The sequence below is a fragment of the Coffea arabica genome, chromosome 1e, assembly GCF_036785885.1.
Source record: "Coffea arabica cultivar ET-39 chromosome 1e, Coffea Arabica ET-39 HiFi, whole genome shotgun sequence".
In the NCBI taxonomy this organism is placed as follows: Eukaryota; Viridiplantae; Streptophyta; class Magnoliopsida; order Gentianales; family Rubiaceae; genus Coffea; species Coffea arabica.
This window is the reverse complement of record NC_092311.1, coordinates 39131747-39147709: the sequence shown is the minus strand read 5'-3', so window position 1 is coordinate 39147709 and position 15963 is coordinate 39131747. Positions and strand designations below refer to the sequence as shown.

Sequence of the window (15963 nt, the reverse complement as noted above, 5' to 3'; positions counted from 1 at the left end):
GTTTATTTTCTTCACTTCATGTCAAAAATGGGCAATTATATTCTACTTCTAACCATCACAGTTTTTTCAGAAAATAGTAACTGACGCCTCAATCTGAAAAATGGTTACTCTGTCTGGCATAATATTTACACGAATGTGCTTTCAACGAGCAAATCCAACAGCAAACGAAACGAAGACTACAAAAAATGGCAAAACCGCGGAGGTCGGTCAGCATTCATTTACATGTTCTAACAATTTATACACTCAACAGCTGGGAAAATACCAATATCAGGTAACAGAACTTGCTAATATACAAGAAATGGCAATTACGCTCTCTTTCATTTTTTCTTTCCCTTGTGCATTTTCCTCTCAAACCCTTTTTTCATTTCAAGCAGCCTTGCTGTTATGCTAGAGAGTCTCAAATTATACAGGATTTGTACACAAGTTATCGTGGGTGTGAGCTTGCTCTTGCATTCTTCTGAGGATGAGTAGATTTCTCGGCCAAAGTCACATTGGTGTCAAGCTTGGATTGGAGTGGAAGCCTAGGACTATCCTTGGCTGTGAGAAGCACTTCCAGGTTGGTTAGTACCTCGGGCATTGCTGGTCTGAGCTTAGGATCTATGTGGAGACACTGTAATGCAACACCCGCAGCAGCTTGGGCAGCTTTCTTGTTGTATTGACCACCTAACCTTGTGTCCATGATTCGTGTAACTCGCCTGCTATCACCAAGGAATGGCACTGCCCAATCTACCAAAGTTTCATCATTACCTCCAATGTTTTCATCTCCCATCGCTCTTTTTCCTGTTAACAACTCTAGCAGCACCACTCCAAAGCTGTACACATCACTCTTTGGTGTCAAGTGACCTGTGTTGTTAAGGACATCAATAAAATTCAATCCACCTCTGTTACTGAAGTATTGGTTGACAAAGCAAATTGACAAGATATGTTTAGCCTAGGCAGGCAGACATCGCTTCTGATAAAAGAAAATCGGTATATAAAAGATGCCAGAGATTCTGAGATAGTTTGAGTTAAATTCAGTTGTGCATGAGGATAGTGTAACTACTCGCTTGCTTGAGGGATTTTTTCCCCTTTCCTTTTCGTTGGCTCTTTTGAATGAATGGTTTCTTCAGTTCAGAAGTCAGTCTTGCATATCCACTTGTCTTGACCAATTATAAAAGAACAAAGCCATGAACATCCAACATATATAGTTATTCAGCAGGTGAAATTTGTCAATTGTCATGCGGAAATGTTCTGTGAAATAAGAAAGTATTGCACTTCTTATAAGCTTAAAAAACAATGATCTGATCTTTATGGCCAAAATTTTCTCTTATTTTAATGTTGTTAAACATACAATCTTCACACTGATGCAACATGTTTGGTAAGGTTATAATTTTAGGACTTAGGAGACATAATATATCAAAATTGAAAAATGATTGTTTACATTCAAAAAACAGTAAGGTAAAAAGCAGAAGAAACCTGTTGCTACGTATTCTGGTGCAGCATATCCCCGAGTTCCCATTACTCTAGTTGAGACATGAGTTCTATCTCCACTTGGACCATCCCTTGCAAGGCCAAAATCTGAAAGTTTTGCAGTGAAGTCCTGCAGAAGTTAGGCCGCTGAGTCATTTTACCTTGATTTGGTGTATAAAATGTTATGCTACATTTTACCTGAGATCAAACTGGAATCGAATAACTTACTGAGTCAAGTAGAATGTTCGAAGCCTTCATATCACGGTAGATGACATTGGCGCATAAACTATGCAAGTAGGACAACCCTCGCGCGACATCCACTGCAATTTTCATCCGAGTTGCCCAAGCCATAAGTTGAACTCCTTCTGCAAAAAGAGAATTTCTCATCCAGATGATATATCTTTTGGTTTATGAATAATGAATCATATAGAGACTATGGAGATGGTTGAAATGACAGGTTGGTTGGTACAACTATTTGATCAGATGGAAATCCAAAACTAGTCATCTTCAATCTAAATAGTAAAGGACTTATTGACATCAAGCAGATATAATCCTTTCAAAGTCACATTCGACATGCGGAGCAAACCAAAGAGCAAAAGAAATCCTTATCAAGCTGGCAAAAGTGAATTTAAAGACCAAAAAGTGAAGGAAATATACACTCCTACCAAGACTTCAATTTAAAGTCAGTCATAATTGAACTTAAAGTAGATGTAAAATGTTGGAATTATGCAACTTCACTGCAGATTTTCAGTACTAGAATAAATGAATTTATTGTTGAATAAATCTTCTTGTTAGGGAAAGTTTCACATTTAGTGTCTATTGATTTAAACTATTTTGAATTACAAGTATCTTTTGTTGAGATTTTTCAGCAGAAATTATGTTGATTTGCTTTCTGTATGCTCCATCGATAGAGAGCTGAAGATTTTATTACAAGCCTTTTTTTTGCAGCAGCAGCACTAAGTACAAGTGTTGTTCCTTAGTTTATACTCTAAATTCCAACATAAAATCTGAAGATAAGTTTGAGACAGATGACAACCAAAGCTGGTGAAATACATAATGAAAGAGACAGTGTCTACGAGGGGAGAATACTTACTTCTAAACAGATGATTTTCCAAACTTCCCCTAGGCATGAACTCGTAGACTAGAAGTCTCTTGTCTGATTCTGAGCAATACCCTATAAGCTTCACTAAGTTTTGATGGTGAAGCTGACCTAAGTAGTTGACTTCTGCCTGCCAATATAAAAGGACAAAACACCAAACTCAAGGGTGTGAAATCTGTACGGGGTTCTAGCAGAATCACTACAAAAAGCTTTTAAATCAACCAACTTACCAGCCATTCCCTGTGACCTTGAAAGCTTTCTGTCTTAAGCTTTTTAACAGCTACTACCATCCCACTTCCTGGTCTGCTTGCAGCCAAAGTGTGCTCATCAATCCATCCCTTAAAGACATATCCAAACCCTCCCTCACCGAGAATACTATCCGGTCTGAAGTTCTTGGTGGCAGTCTTGAGATCATTAAAATTATAGGACTTGAGATTGCTGGAGATAGATGGATCAGGTTTCGGTACTTGAAGAGGCCTGTTTGTACTGCCTGAAAGACTTTGCTGGTTGGGAGGAGTTGAATCCTGTTTCACATTTCCAGGTTCTGTTTTTGTCTCTGGAAAAGAAAATGTTATCATATTAAGTGCAAATGCACACTAATAATCATCCTCCATGTTGAAATCAAAACTTTCAGCAATGAAACATAAAAATAATCTCTATGCTTCTTCTGATCAACATCTTTGTACAGGGGACTATACAAATTTCAAGAATCATCAACATTGGAAAGAACTTTCATCATCAAATCGAATGTGTACAATTGCACTGTTATCCTGAAAAGAGACTGCTGCAGCATGCAATAGTTGCTCATTATGTATTTAACATGATCACAAGTGATTAATTTATGAGTTGACATACTAAAAATATTTACAGGATACCATTGCTCATCTCCTGGAAAGTTACACTGGTAAATAATTGAACAGAAGCGAAGCCATTCTCTGGAGTCTTTAACGTTCAGATATGACTGCAGCTCAAAGTAAATTACTATATCATCTCGATGGCATAAGTGAAGGGATGAACTGTAAAACTTTATAACTGAGAACAATAAAAAAGCTTTAGCTCCATATAATCCTGCTTTGTGATGACAACCTGGGGTCTCATCAATTTCAATGTCCAAGCTCCTAGTAGAACAGTTGAAAACTTGAAAACCCTTGCTAAAACTGCTCTGTCTTAGACAGTCTTTGAAGCTATATTCACTGAAAGAAACTTAAAGCCATCTGAATATATGTCCAATATTTAGTCTGAATTGGTCCTCAAATTAGTAACTGTAATACGATACCAAGCTAGCTAATTATAAACGCAGGCAGCTCTTCTTCCCTGATACAAATCACCAGTAATTTGACTGGCCGGTATTCATGTACAACTTTTGCAGACGTCAAAGATATGAGGTAAAAATCAGATTAGCTGAATCTTGAAGTGGCAGCTGCCCCTTCATGCCCCCTCTAACTCCGTCAATGCATGCAAAGAAAAGGCAAATGCAAAGCAAAAAAAAAAAAAAGAAGTAATCATGCTTGGAGAGTATCAAGTTCATAATAGTCTTACCTAAAAACTGGCTAGAAGAAGCATTAGCTAACTTTGCAGGCTTTCCTAAGCAAATTCCCATAGTAAAAGGCAATTCTTGGCTTTTGCACCCAATAGCATCAATTCTCTAAGAAGTTGGAAACTGACTGGAGGGAAAGCAATAAAAACAGGTACAAAATGTTGCAAGTTAGAGACTATTAAACTCATTGAATTTGTGTTGGAACTGGGAAGATGCACTCTCATTACTCTTCCTACTCTCCTTTGGTCTTCAGTCAAGATTGAACAAATATTGTAGTTTGAAATTTGTTCACACCAGAATTTGAGTTTGGATGTTTCTCACTTGTAGGCTGTAGCTGGTCCCATTTGAAAATGCATCTATGTCATACTGATATTAATAGATAGACAAGTGTCTGTACTTTGACTTGGAAATGCCTGTAATTCTGACAAATAAAGATGTTTCAAAAGCCAAAAATGCTGACCAACCTTTGCTGTTTACTTTAATGAGTTCAAATTGGCACTAGTTCAATATAGACCAATTTCCCATATTTAAATTAAGTTTTACTCATCCAATGCCGTCTCTAACTTGTTGCTGTGTAAGTCATAATATCACTTTTAAAACTACAAGACAATATTTCTTTAACACAAGGAATCAAAAGAGGTAGGCAGGTAGAGCCTGTAAATCCAATACAGGATAATATCAGAAACCTCCCTTGAAGTTTCTCCTAATATCACTTGGCACCCTGAAGTTTTAAAAATATCACTTATCTCCCCTAACAATTGTAAAAAGACTATATTAACCCTCACTTGATACATAATTTGCATATCAAATAAATGGTGCTCAAAAAATTTTTAAAAAGAAGAAACAAAAGTCGCTTTCTCCTCTTTATCCTTTTTTCAACATTCTATTTTACTCATTTTTTTGGATGACTATGCGATTATTTATTTGTAAATTATAGTAAATTGAATTTCGTTTATTTTTCACTTTTTGTGATTGTGATCGAATGGGGCATGATTTGTAGAACCCAAAAAATTTCACAAAAAAAATATATAGGAGATAAATTTCATAAAACCAATATAGATAGGAGAAGAGAAATAAATCAACTAATCACACACAATAACAGCCTCTCAAATTTTCACTCTTGTCAACTAACAACAATAATAAGAATCCCTATTTATAGACTAGATGACTCGGTAAATAAGTCTCATAACCATAAAAAATGTTCTAATAAATTACCAATTCCTAACTACTATAACTTGACTAAAACATTGCTAAATAAAAAATTTAGAAACTTCTATTTTTAAGTTTGATTTAGTATGCTAACATGATTTTTTTTTTATTTATTTTGAGTTGATTTTCATAATGATCAATACGATTTAAGGGATTGGACACGGGTTGAGAAGAAATTGGAAAAAAAAAGAGTAAGGTTCATAAGAAATTGGTTTTGAGTATTTAAAGTTAAATTGGTGTTATATATTTCTTTGCAAATATCCTTTTTGTTTTTCAAAATTATATTTTTATGAACTATAGCATCGTAACGTGGTAGTATTACTGGAGATTGTTTTTTAGATGATGGTTTTCTTGGAGTAAACAAAGTAGTTCAACAGTATTTTTGTGTATTGTTTTTTAGATGATGGTTTTATTGGAGTAAAGAAAGTAGCTTAGGAGTGTTTTTGTTTAGCGAGCAAAAGGGTAGTTTAGGTTTATCAAAATTTTGTTACACAAATAACAAAAGTAAGGGAAATAAGTGACATTTTTAAAACTTTAGAGGCGCTAGGTGATATTAAGAGAAACATGAGGGGAAGTTTCTGATATTATCCCAATCCAATACTTATAAAGCTAATGATTTTATCCATCTCAAAAAAAAGGGTCCCAGGCACTCCGCCATTTATCATTTGTTCAATACTGTCATAAGCACCCAAAACTTAGATTCTCTTTCCTTTAAAAAAAAAAAAAAGCATAGATTCTCTAACCAATTAAATGCTAAGTTTATTTCCAAGGCCTAATTAATGATCTTTTTGCATAAATTTTAAGATTAATTTTTTATGTACTGATAGTATAATGAGTTTTTACACTAGCAACTTTGGATGTATGCCACATGTGCATGATTTGAATTCATATTATATGTTATGATCTAAACTTGCTAGTATAAAAAACAATTACACACTGACAATATATAAAAAAGCTATCCTTATTTTTATAAATAAACCTTATATATACTGATAATGTATATATTATCATGGTTAGATGCACGACACATATGCAAAATTTGGATTTCAAATTCAAATATATAATAAATATATATTAAAAAGACTCTTAACGTTGTTTAACATTGTAAAACTTCACCTAGAGAATAATGAATAAGTCCAAAAATAATAAACAACCTTGAACCACAAAGGTTATTACTTTAGTCCATGACTGGTAAACAATTCTTACTCACGTGGCATCTGTAAAATCAGCGGTATTAGGGCCTTCATCCATTATTAGTACTATAACAAGTTAAGATTAGTTTAAAGGTAGAAAAAATGAGCTAGTTGAAGATTCAAAGTAGAGAAAGCTAATGGTGAATACATAGACAGATAAATTTTGTCACCTAAAATATTTTATGTCTTTATGTCATTTCATGAAGCCAAAAAGGGTACATTACCTCAAAAATCATTGGCCTTCTTATAAATTATTCTCATTAATTTAAAAATGTGATTTGGTGCAATTGCATTGTCTAAGATTTCAGCCAAGAATAGAATATTGCAATCCATATAAGAGAGTCCAAATTCTTATATGTTTCCCTCTTCTTCTTGTGGTTGTGTTGTCTTTTTCCCTTCTTTTTGAGTCATCACAAAGTTAAAATGTCACATAATGGAGTGAAAAGAAGTACAGTGCCTTAAAAATGAAGGAAAAGAGAAAGAAAGAAAATAAGGGTACATTACTTATTATTCCCAAGTGATTTTACATAATGCTAGATGACCCCCTCTTAAAGTTTTAAAATAGTCATATAACTCCCTTGTGATTTTATGTAAAGTGAAAAATGAATGAAATGCACAATCAATTATGGGGTTCATACCAAATGTATTTTAAAAGTGCGTGTGATCAAATCTCAATATCCATACAATTCCCTTATAATTTATATAAATACCACTTTATCCCTCAATAATTTTTGCATTTATCCGTGTAATCTCTCTATACTTTTTTATAAGGTTGTTAAGTCATTGATTGATTTAACATTGAAGTAAGGACAATATTGATATTTCAACTAACGATGTTACATACACTATCTTCTATCAAATTTTCACTTTACATAAAATTATAGGGGGCGAAGTAAATATTCTGAAACATTAGGAGGGTTATGTGGCAATAATGAAACCACAGGGGGATTGTATGTAATTTACCCACAAAATAATTGGTTAAACTTAGCAAGGAGTCTAAAAAATACTTGTCCATTCTCTAATTCAACTATCATCCGAACAAAAAAAAAAAATTCTTCTGAAACATCAAAAAGTTTTACAGGACAATAACTCTTAGACGTAAAAATTTACCAGAAAAAAAAGTCAAATTTCGACCATTCCCATAGACTAAATAATTTCTTTTATGAAATTAAACTAGTATCCTTCTGAAGACCTCCTTTATAACATATAAGATTAATTGACCTCATAAAGTTATCCTAAGAAATGTAATAGAATATTTTTGAAGATGGATACCCAACGCCGCCATCCTCCTCTATCGCCGATACCCTATCGAATGTATTTTTTTTTTAGTATTTCTCTAAAATTTGTACATATTTTAAAGTGTTATTGAAGATGGTGTGTTTAACTAAAAAAAAAATTTTCCCTTTATGAAACATCCCTAAAACACGGGTGCCAAATGGTATTTATCAATACATAACAAATGAAACTATCAATTAATAAAAATTTTCCTTGAAAAAAAAAAAGAGATAACTTATAATCTGTTATTTGCATTAATTAATCATAAATTTGACTTCATAACACAAGTACCGTACTTCTTACTATCTTCTATGCGTAATGAACACAAGTTACTACGATAGGAGTTGAAAAGGTCGAAATTCTGCAGCTCATCTTTCAACCACCTGTCCTTTTCGTGGAAAAATCAAAAGTCTTCTTGGTAATTGATTAATGCAGGAAAGAAGCTAATCATCCAATTCAATCATTGACCAACCGCGGCATCATATGTTAAGATACCTGAATTCGAATGTTTTCAAGGTGACGTTATTTGATGGGAAACCAAAAGTCATGGGATCACGGTTTCTGTTACGAAGTTTCCTTGTATATGCTTTTCATTTTCGGCGTTGGTATATTTCCCTATTGTGTTGAAAGCGTTAAAGAGTTGGAGAAATTTCCAACTTTGTGAAGAAATTCAAAAATATTCTACTAAGGGGTTGATGTTGATGTGGTATTTCGGCCCAAAAGTCTTTGCATTCATTGAATAAATTTTTTTTAAAAAAAAAATCTTCACGGAAGTAGACTTTGCATTTTGGAAACGTGAAATATGTCAAGGTTTGAATTTAAAAATACTGCACAGAAATAGAACTCGCATTTACTAAATGCGAAGTGTATTAAAATTCAGATTTTAAAAAAGGATTGGATAAAATACACTGTACCCCCCTTGATTTAGTGATTTTTTCATAATTTGGATTAAAGTTTAATGTGACGGAAATGATCCTCTATAAAGAAAGCCAAGGAAATGTTGAGAATATTCTTGTTTAGAAACTAAAATGGGTGAAATGACTAAAATATATAAACTTAATATGCAAGACACTTTAACCTCTTATTATTTTATGTTTTACTACATAACCCTCTCATGATTTAGTGTTTACAACAAAAGCCTCTTATGGTTTTCAAAATATATACATAGCTCCCTTGTGGTTAATTAATAATTTTCAACTTTACAAATGGGTACTTTTAACATTTTAGTTGACTCCTTATGGAATGCAAATTCCGTGACGTTGACACTTTTGTCCAAATTATGAGGGGGTTATATATAATTTTTCAAATCACAAGAAAATCATGTGAAAAAGTGCTAAACCACAACGGGTAAACTGTGTTTACCCTAAAAAATTTCATGGTAACAGACATTGCATTTAGTGCATCCGAACTTTGTCAAGATTCAAATTTTAATAAAAATTCTTAGAATTAGACCTCGCATTTGATAAATGCGAACTCTATCGAAGCGCCATCAATACATCACATATACTAAATAATGCACGTCTAGTTACGCTAATTTTTCATTTTGGTTTTGTTAAAAGACTTCATTCCAAGTTAATCTAAAGCAAAGAGAGTTTTGTCCCTACAGGTATGTGGTTAAATTAGTTTAGTAGACTCCTTAATCCCTTTTTTTTTCTTTACCATGTTGTTAAGTTTTTTTTCCCGTATCTATATGTATTGAGATATGAATGATTGCGTCTGTGAAGCATACAATCCCACTTTCCCTGGGAGGAGAGATGGGTTGATGGGTTGCATGGTACGGAAGAGAGAATGTAAGTGAGATGTTCTAAGTTCGAAACCTCCCATTTACACTAAATAATAATAATATAAAAAAAATCCCACCTTCCCTAAAGAAAGAAAAACATGTATTTAGTGTGTACAAGATATTCATTCATTTATTAAACAAGAAGTCAATCTTGACTTACTATTTATAAGAATCAGAATATTTATTCGTGAAATAATAGTGCCTTAATTCAGTATTTGTAGTATTTCATCTTGAAGCAATAGTTCCACTTTTGCTCAATACCTTTAAAACAACATTGCTTTGCAATATAGATTTAATATATATATATATATATATTTTAGTCAACTAACAATTGCATGATCAATTCTTGAAGAACAGCGCATGTCAGGGCAAAACTGACTGTAATTGGATTTGAATTTATTTATGGTCTGCAGGTGTAAAAACGGATGTTATAGGGTTTAGGTTCTGGGGAGTACTAATGCGTGAAACTACTGGAACAGTATGTTGAAATGGGGATGAAAAGTGAGGCAAGCTCTCTGAGTAAGATTGACACTGCATTGGCTTCGAGCATGCTGGAATTAGAGACATCATTAGACCATTAGCAATTTATACCTTTGGTTCAAATTTAAATCAAATAGAGTAAATTCAAAGGTGTTTACAACTTAATAGATCTCGACAACACGACTTTCTGTATCCACTTATCTTACAGAAAAAATCAAATCCCATAATATCTATGTCAATTTTTGTCTGAACAGATACGAAACAAATCGCTTTTTAGATGATCCCTTTCTTTAGAGGAGAGTGATTATAACAATCTTTATCGTTACTTCGTTCATTAGACCATTAGCAATTTGTCCGACGTTTATTGGAGATGCATGGGAAATTTCTTCCCTCTTGATCTACAACTCTGCAACATAATTGGCAAGTTTCTTAAACATCATTGGACCACTGCATGGGACCACTGCATGGGGTTCGAAGAGTAAATTTTAGTTTGAATTGTCTTTTGACAACCTCCAGGCATTGATGTAGTTTGTTGACTAACTCATCACATCCAATTTTATGCTGAAATCTGAATGTATGATTAGAAATTGGAGGAAAATAACATACTGGCCTGCCCTCAAGCTACATATTTGGCCGCCCCAATGAAGGGAGACACGGAGGGGACAATCTAAAGTCATGTTTCTTCTATTAATCCCTAGTTGCAAAATGGTTGTCTGCGAAAAAAAATTTTACATTTTTTGTGAACATATCTTTTAATTATCTTTTTACTTCACATATATCAGATTGCTACAAAATATTTTTCTATAAAAATTCCTAAAAATAGCAATCCAAGCAGCAAGAATGATGAACTGAACTACTTTAGAGAGTTTTATGAAATGTAATAAATTTATAATTGAAGCAAAACAGGTTATAGACCTTTTTATTTATACCAACAAGATTTTCAGAACCAGAAAAGAAAATGAAGAACCAACAAGACTTTTGTATCAGTCCAAGAAACTCTGCTGACCATTGAACAAATTCGCAAGGGTGGCATTTTCAGTCAGTCACACATTTGACGTAACACCGTGTAACGGAAGGAAAAAACCGAAGTTTGTAGGGCAAAAGAGCAGCCCAAAAGCAATTCAATTACATGAAGTTACCCAACCCCAGTTTCCAGGATCTTACCAACAATTTCCCAATAGCTTTCTAGCCACTGTTGCATCCTCAAATTCATCTTCTTTCCCAACAACCTTATGTCTATTACAAACACCAAAATAAAAAAAATAAAAAAAAGAAAGAAAGAAGAATAAATGTAATAAACTAAAGAAGTAGACATCTGTTATGAAACAATTAAAAGTATGGATGTCCCTTTGTATTCCCAAGAGGATTAATTTATGATTTTATGGCTACATTATGTATAGAAGTTACAATCCATTAATCTATACATGTAGTGGAGAAACCGTTTCATAGGTTTCTTCATATTATTGTAGTAGTGGATGTTTAATAGGATTTATGTACCTTTAATCTTGTAGTACCTATATATAGAGGTACATTGATACCCTTTGGAAGGACTTTTGTATCTTGTTGAAATATAAGGATATCATTCTCCCTTTCTCTACTTCTTTCTCCAATATTTCACTTGATATTATAGTAGCTTATTTTATTAGTTTTACAACACGTTATCAGCACGAGTCTCTACTTTTGAGCAAAAGGTGAAAACGGAGGCTTTACCTTGAGTAAAAGTGAAACACGAGATTTTGTCCATGTTTTTTTTTTCGCCAACATCTGTCTATTTATTGAGGTAAATTTCTAACCTATAATTTTATTTCAATTTATTATGGTTAACCTTTGAATGATTGCAAAATATAAGTGTCTACTACTGAGCAACTACTAAATAAGAACATATACTCTTTGACATCTTTGAGGTAATATTTCATTTTTTAATTCTATTTATTTATCTTTAGAAATATTTGTTATAAATACTTATATTCTGATGCATTGAGTTTTGGAGATGCTATTATAGAAAATCAATTATATTTGAGGATCTACTTGTCCTTTGAAATATTTAAAGAAAAAGATTCGACCACTTGAAGATGGTCGTTCTTTAACGAAAAGATTTGACCACCAGAAGATGGTCATTATTTCAAAGCTTGGTATGATAAATTTACTTATAGTTGCAAGTACATAATTCTGCTATGTTTAGAATTATTTCTTAGTTGAAAATAATATTCTCTACATATTTCTCAAATATGCTCTTGTAGTAGCAATATTAAGAGAAATTTTGAGAAGTATTTTGTGCTTATTGCATACTAGTTCTAATCCATTCCCAGAAGTGAATGCGACTAAATTTCAATTTATTAGTTATGGTTGCTGCCATGACTATGATTTTGGTAAATATATATTTTACCATGACAAGAGAAAAAATTATCACTTGAAGTGGGATAATAATGATGAGAACAAGAAAGTAAGGATCCTGAAGATAAATGTCCCCAAGTACATTTGACGAATCAAAATTATAAAAGCATTTTCACATGAAAAATTTCTTTAAATACCCTGAAAATGTATGATGCTTGATTTAATTTATGATAGTAATTAACTTTTCTTCCTGAAGAAGAAATGGATGTTAAACATTTGGGATCAAAAAAAATTATGGTGATGATATTTGTCCCATAAGAATTATGGTGGCAATGATATGTGTCTCGCTAATAAATGCTACTATATACACTGTTTTTCAACAAAAGAGACAAACACAATCAGTGGTAGTGCTTAAGTGATTGAAAGTTCCGGAAGAGCCACTGCTATATTTCTCCCTATAGGAGAAAGTTTATCATAAATAAAGCACTACTTTTTACCATGTCTCGAATGAATTATTGAATTTGAATATCCGTCAAAATGGATATCAAATTGAGACACTAAATGAGACAATAATAGAGATCGTGTTTAGAAATCAAATGAGATAAAGGTTAATTATATCATAATAACCATTCGAGAGAGAAATGGATATCGCTATAGTTGTCTTCATTCTCATTTGATTTATAATTATCACCTGCAGTAAACTAGAAGTTTACTGATCCCAATGGATATATGATTTGACAAAAGTGAGAATATTTGAGAGTCGACAAGTATTTATACATACCCCCTTTATATTATATATTGCTCCAAAAGAAATTTAAAATTTATGTTGGGTATGAATCACCTTTCACAATTAAATATCGTAAAATATTGATGGGTGATCTATTGAATGATTTATTTATTCTGATGAGTTACGATTCCCGACATTAGGGGGAGGAAGAAATCAACCGAAAGGAAATCATCTAAAAAAATTAGATTTCTTCGATCCTCATACAAAATAACGTGAACTGGAAGTTCAAGAGATTATTCATTTGCAGAAAGTTGCAAACCAATTATCAGTTATATTTATCGACTCCAGAAGAGTCATTAAATCAACTATTCTTGCAGAAAATACTCTGGTTAAAATTGATGTCCCCGAAGGACATACACATGTGCTACAAATAAATTTAAGGCCGGCTTATCTAAATAAGGTGTAAATTGATTTCAAATAGCTCCGGAGATTAAATGAATGTCATGACAAAATTCAATCTCTTGAATGAATGTTATGACAAAATTCAATCTCTTGAAGAGGTTCCCTCCTGAAGAGCCAACTCCTGAAGAGAATGAAATCAAAGAAAATTTAATTAGAGCCTAATAAAATGTAGCACTTGATATTATAGAAGTTGATGAGAATTATGAATCTAAATCGATTGATGAATGTCGGTATAGAAATGATTGGCCAAAATGGAAAGATGTGATCCAATCTGAATTAGACTCACTGGTTAAAAGAAAAGTTTTTGGACCTGTAGTCCAAACACCTGAAGGTGTAAAGCTAGTAGAATATAAATGGGTATTTGTGATAAAGAGAAATGAGAAAAAAGAAATTGTGAGGTATAAAGCAAGACTTGTAGCCCAAGAATTTTCACAAAGGTCTGGATTTGATTATGATAAAACGTATCCACCTGTAGTGGATGCTATCACATTTAAATATCTTATGTGTTTTGCAGTACATGAAAAATTAGATATGCGTCTAATGGACGTCGTTACTGCATATTTATATGGAAATCTTGAAAATGATATTTATATGAGAATCCTCGAAAGATTCAACATGCCTGAAGCATGCAAATCAAATCCTAAAGATATTTATTCTATTAAATTACAAAGGTCTTTGTATGGCCTCAAACAATCTGAACGTATGAGGTATAACCGCCTCAATGAATGTCTAACTAAAGAAGGTTATACCAATGATCCAATATGTCCATGTGTTTTTATCAAGAAAAATGGATCAAATTTTGTGATAATTGCTGTATATGTTGATGATTTAAATTTGATTGGAACTCCTGAAGAGATTCAAAATAATGTTGAATATTTGAAGAAGGATTTTGAGATCAAGAATTTTGGAAAAACAAAATTCTACCTTGATTTACAAATTGAGCATTTGAAAAGTGAAATTTTTGTCCACCAAACTGCTTATACCCGGAAGGTATTAAAGCGATTTTATATAGATAAGACACATACATTAAGTACCTCAATGGTCGTCAGATCATTAAATTCTCCACGAGAGGAAGATGGAGAGATACTTGGTCCTGAAGTACCATATCTCAGTGTAATTGAAGAATATTGGAATGCGACGATTAAAAGATCTCAAATGATGTTTGCATCAGGGGGAGAAATTAATACACAAGAATAGTGTACTCTTTTTCCTTCACTAGGGTTTTTGTCCCGATGGGTTTTTCCCTAATAAGGTTTTAACGAGGCATATTCTTTATGTAATGGACATCCAAGGGGGAGTGTTATGAAACAATTAAAAGTATGGATGTCCCTTTGTATTCCCAAGAGAATTAATTCATGATTTTATGGCTACATTATGTATAGAAGTTACAATCCATTAATCTATACATGTAGTGGAGAAACCGTTTCATAGGTTTCTTCATATTATTGTAGTAGTGGATGTTTAATAGGATTTATGTACTTTTAATCTTGTAGTACCTATATATAGAGGTATATTGATACCCTTTGGAAGGACTTTTGTATCTTGTTGAAATATAAGGATATCATTCTCCCTTTCTCTACTTCTTTCTTCAATATTTCACTTGATATTATAGTAGCTTATTTTATTAGTTTTATAACAACATCAATATTGTCAAGAAGTTATTGCATAATATTAAGTGAAATGCATAATAAATCAAGCACTATCCATCTGGGTTCTTTTCTTGTTCATAGAAGCCATAGCGGTTTGGTAAATAGGTTTCAAATTTAATAATATCCATAAATAATGTTTGTTTATACCTAATTTTACCCATAGTCTTTTACTTTGGAATTTCACGCCGCATGATTCAGATGAGATTAGGCAAGCATTTGAGAACGAGATGCTTGAATTTGTCAGAGTTGCAGTTACGTGCAATCATGTTGATTCAGAAAGTAGGCCATACATGCCAGAATTGAGTTTGAAACCTATTTACCAAACACCACATAAATATGCATTCAATGTTATGTGCCACATCAACAGTATTTATAAGGGAAAAGAGTCTCAATGGTCCTCTAACTCTTACTCAGGTAAAGTTTTGGCCCTCCAACAATTAAATAAACGGTTTTGGCCCTCGATCTAACAAAATGGCATATTCGTGGCCCTTCTGTCAAATCCAGCAGTTAACTATGACGGGAAGCTTCATCTCGTGAGATGCGCGCACAAATATGAAGGGCACTATAGTCTCTTGGCCAAGACAGAGTAAAAACAGTTTCACCAACCATTTTTCCTCCAACAATTTCACCCCCTTTGCTGTAAAACCCTAGTGCGACTTAAATCAGAGTGTTCAATTCGGACGCTGCAGCGAAAGTGGTAATTGCCGGCGTGGGAGGGATTGTAAAGGCAGAAATGAAGTGGCGAATAAGGAGGAAGGATGACTAC

General features: G+C 33.0%; 1 protein-coding gene across 1 annotated transcript; it reads right to left on the bottom strand.

Annotated features, from left to right (window-relative positions):
- Positions 1-94: 94 nt before the first annotated feature.
- LOC113703605 (probable serine/threonine-protein kinase PBL3) lies at positions 95-4373 on the bottom strand. Its single transcript, XM_027225032.2, has 6 exons — positions 4088-4373; positions 2779-3104; positions 2543-2678; positions 1678-1814; positions 1456-1579; positions 95-843 (listed from the first exon to the last, which is right to left on the bottom strand). The coding sequence occupies exons 1-6, from the start codon at positions 4146-4148 to the stop codon at positions 425-427; spliced, it is 1203 nt and encodes a 400-aa protein (XP_027080833.1). The 5' UTR covers positions 4149-4373; the 3' UTR covers positions 95-424.
- Positions 4374-15963: the final 11590 nt, after the last annotated feature.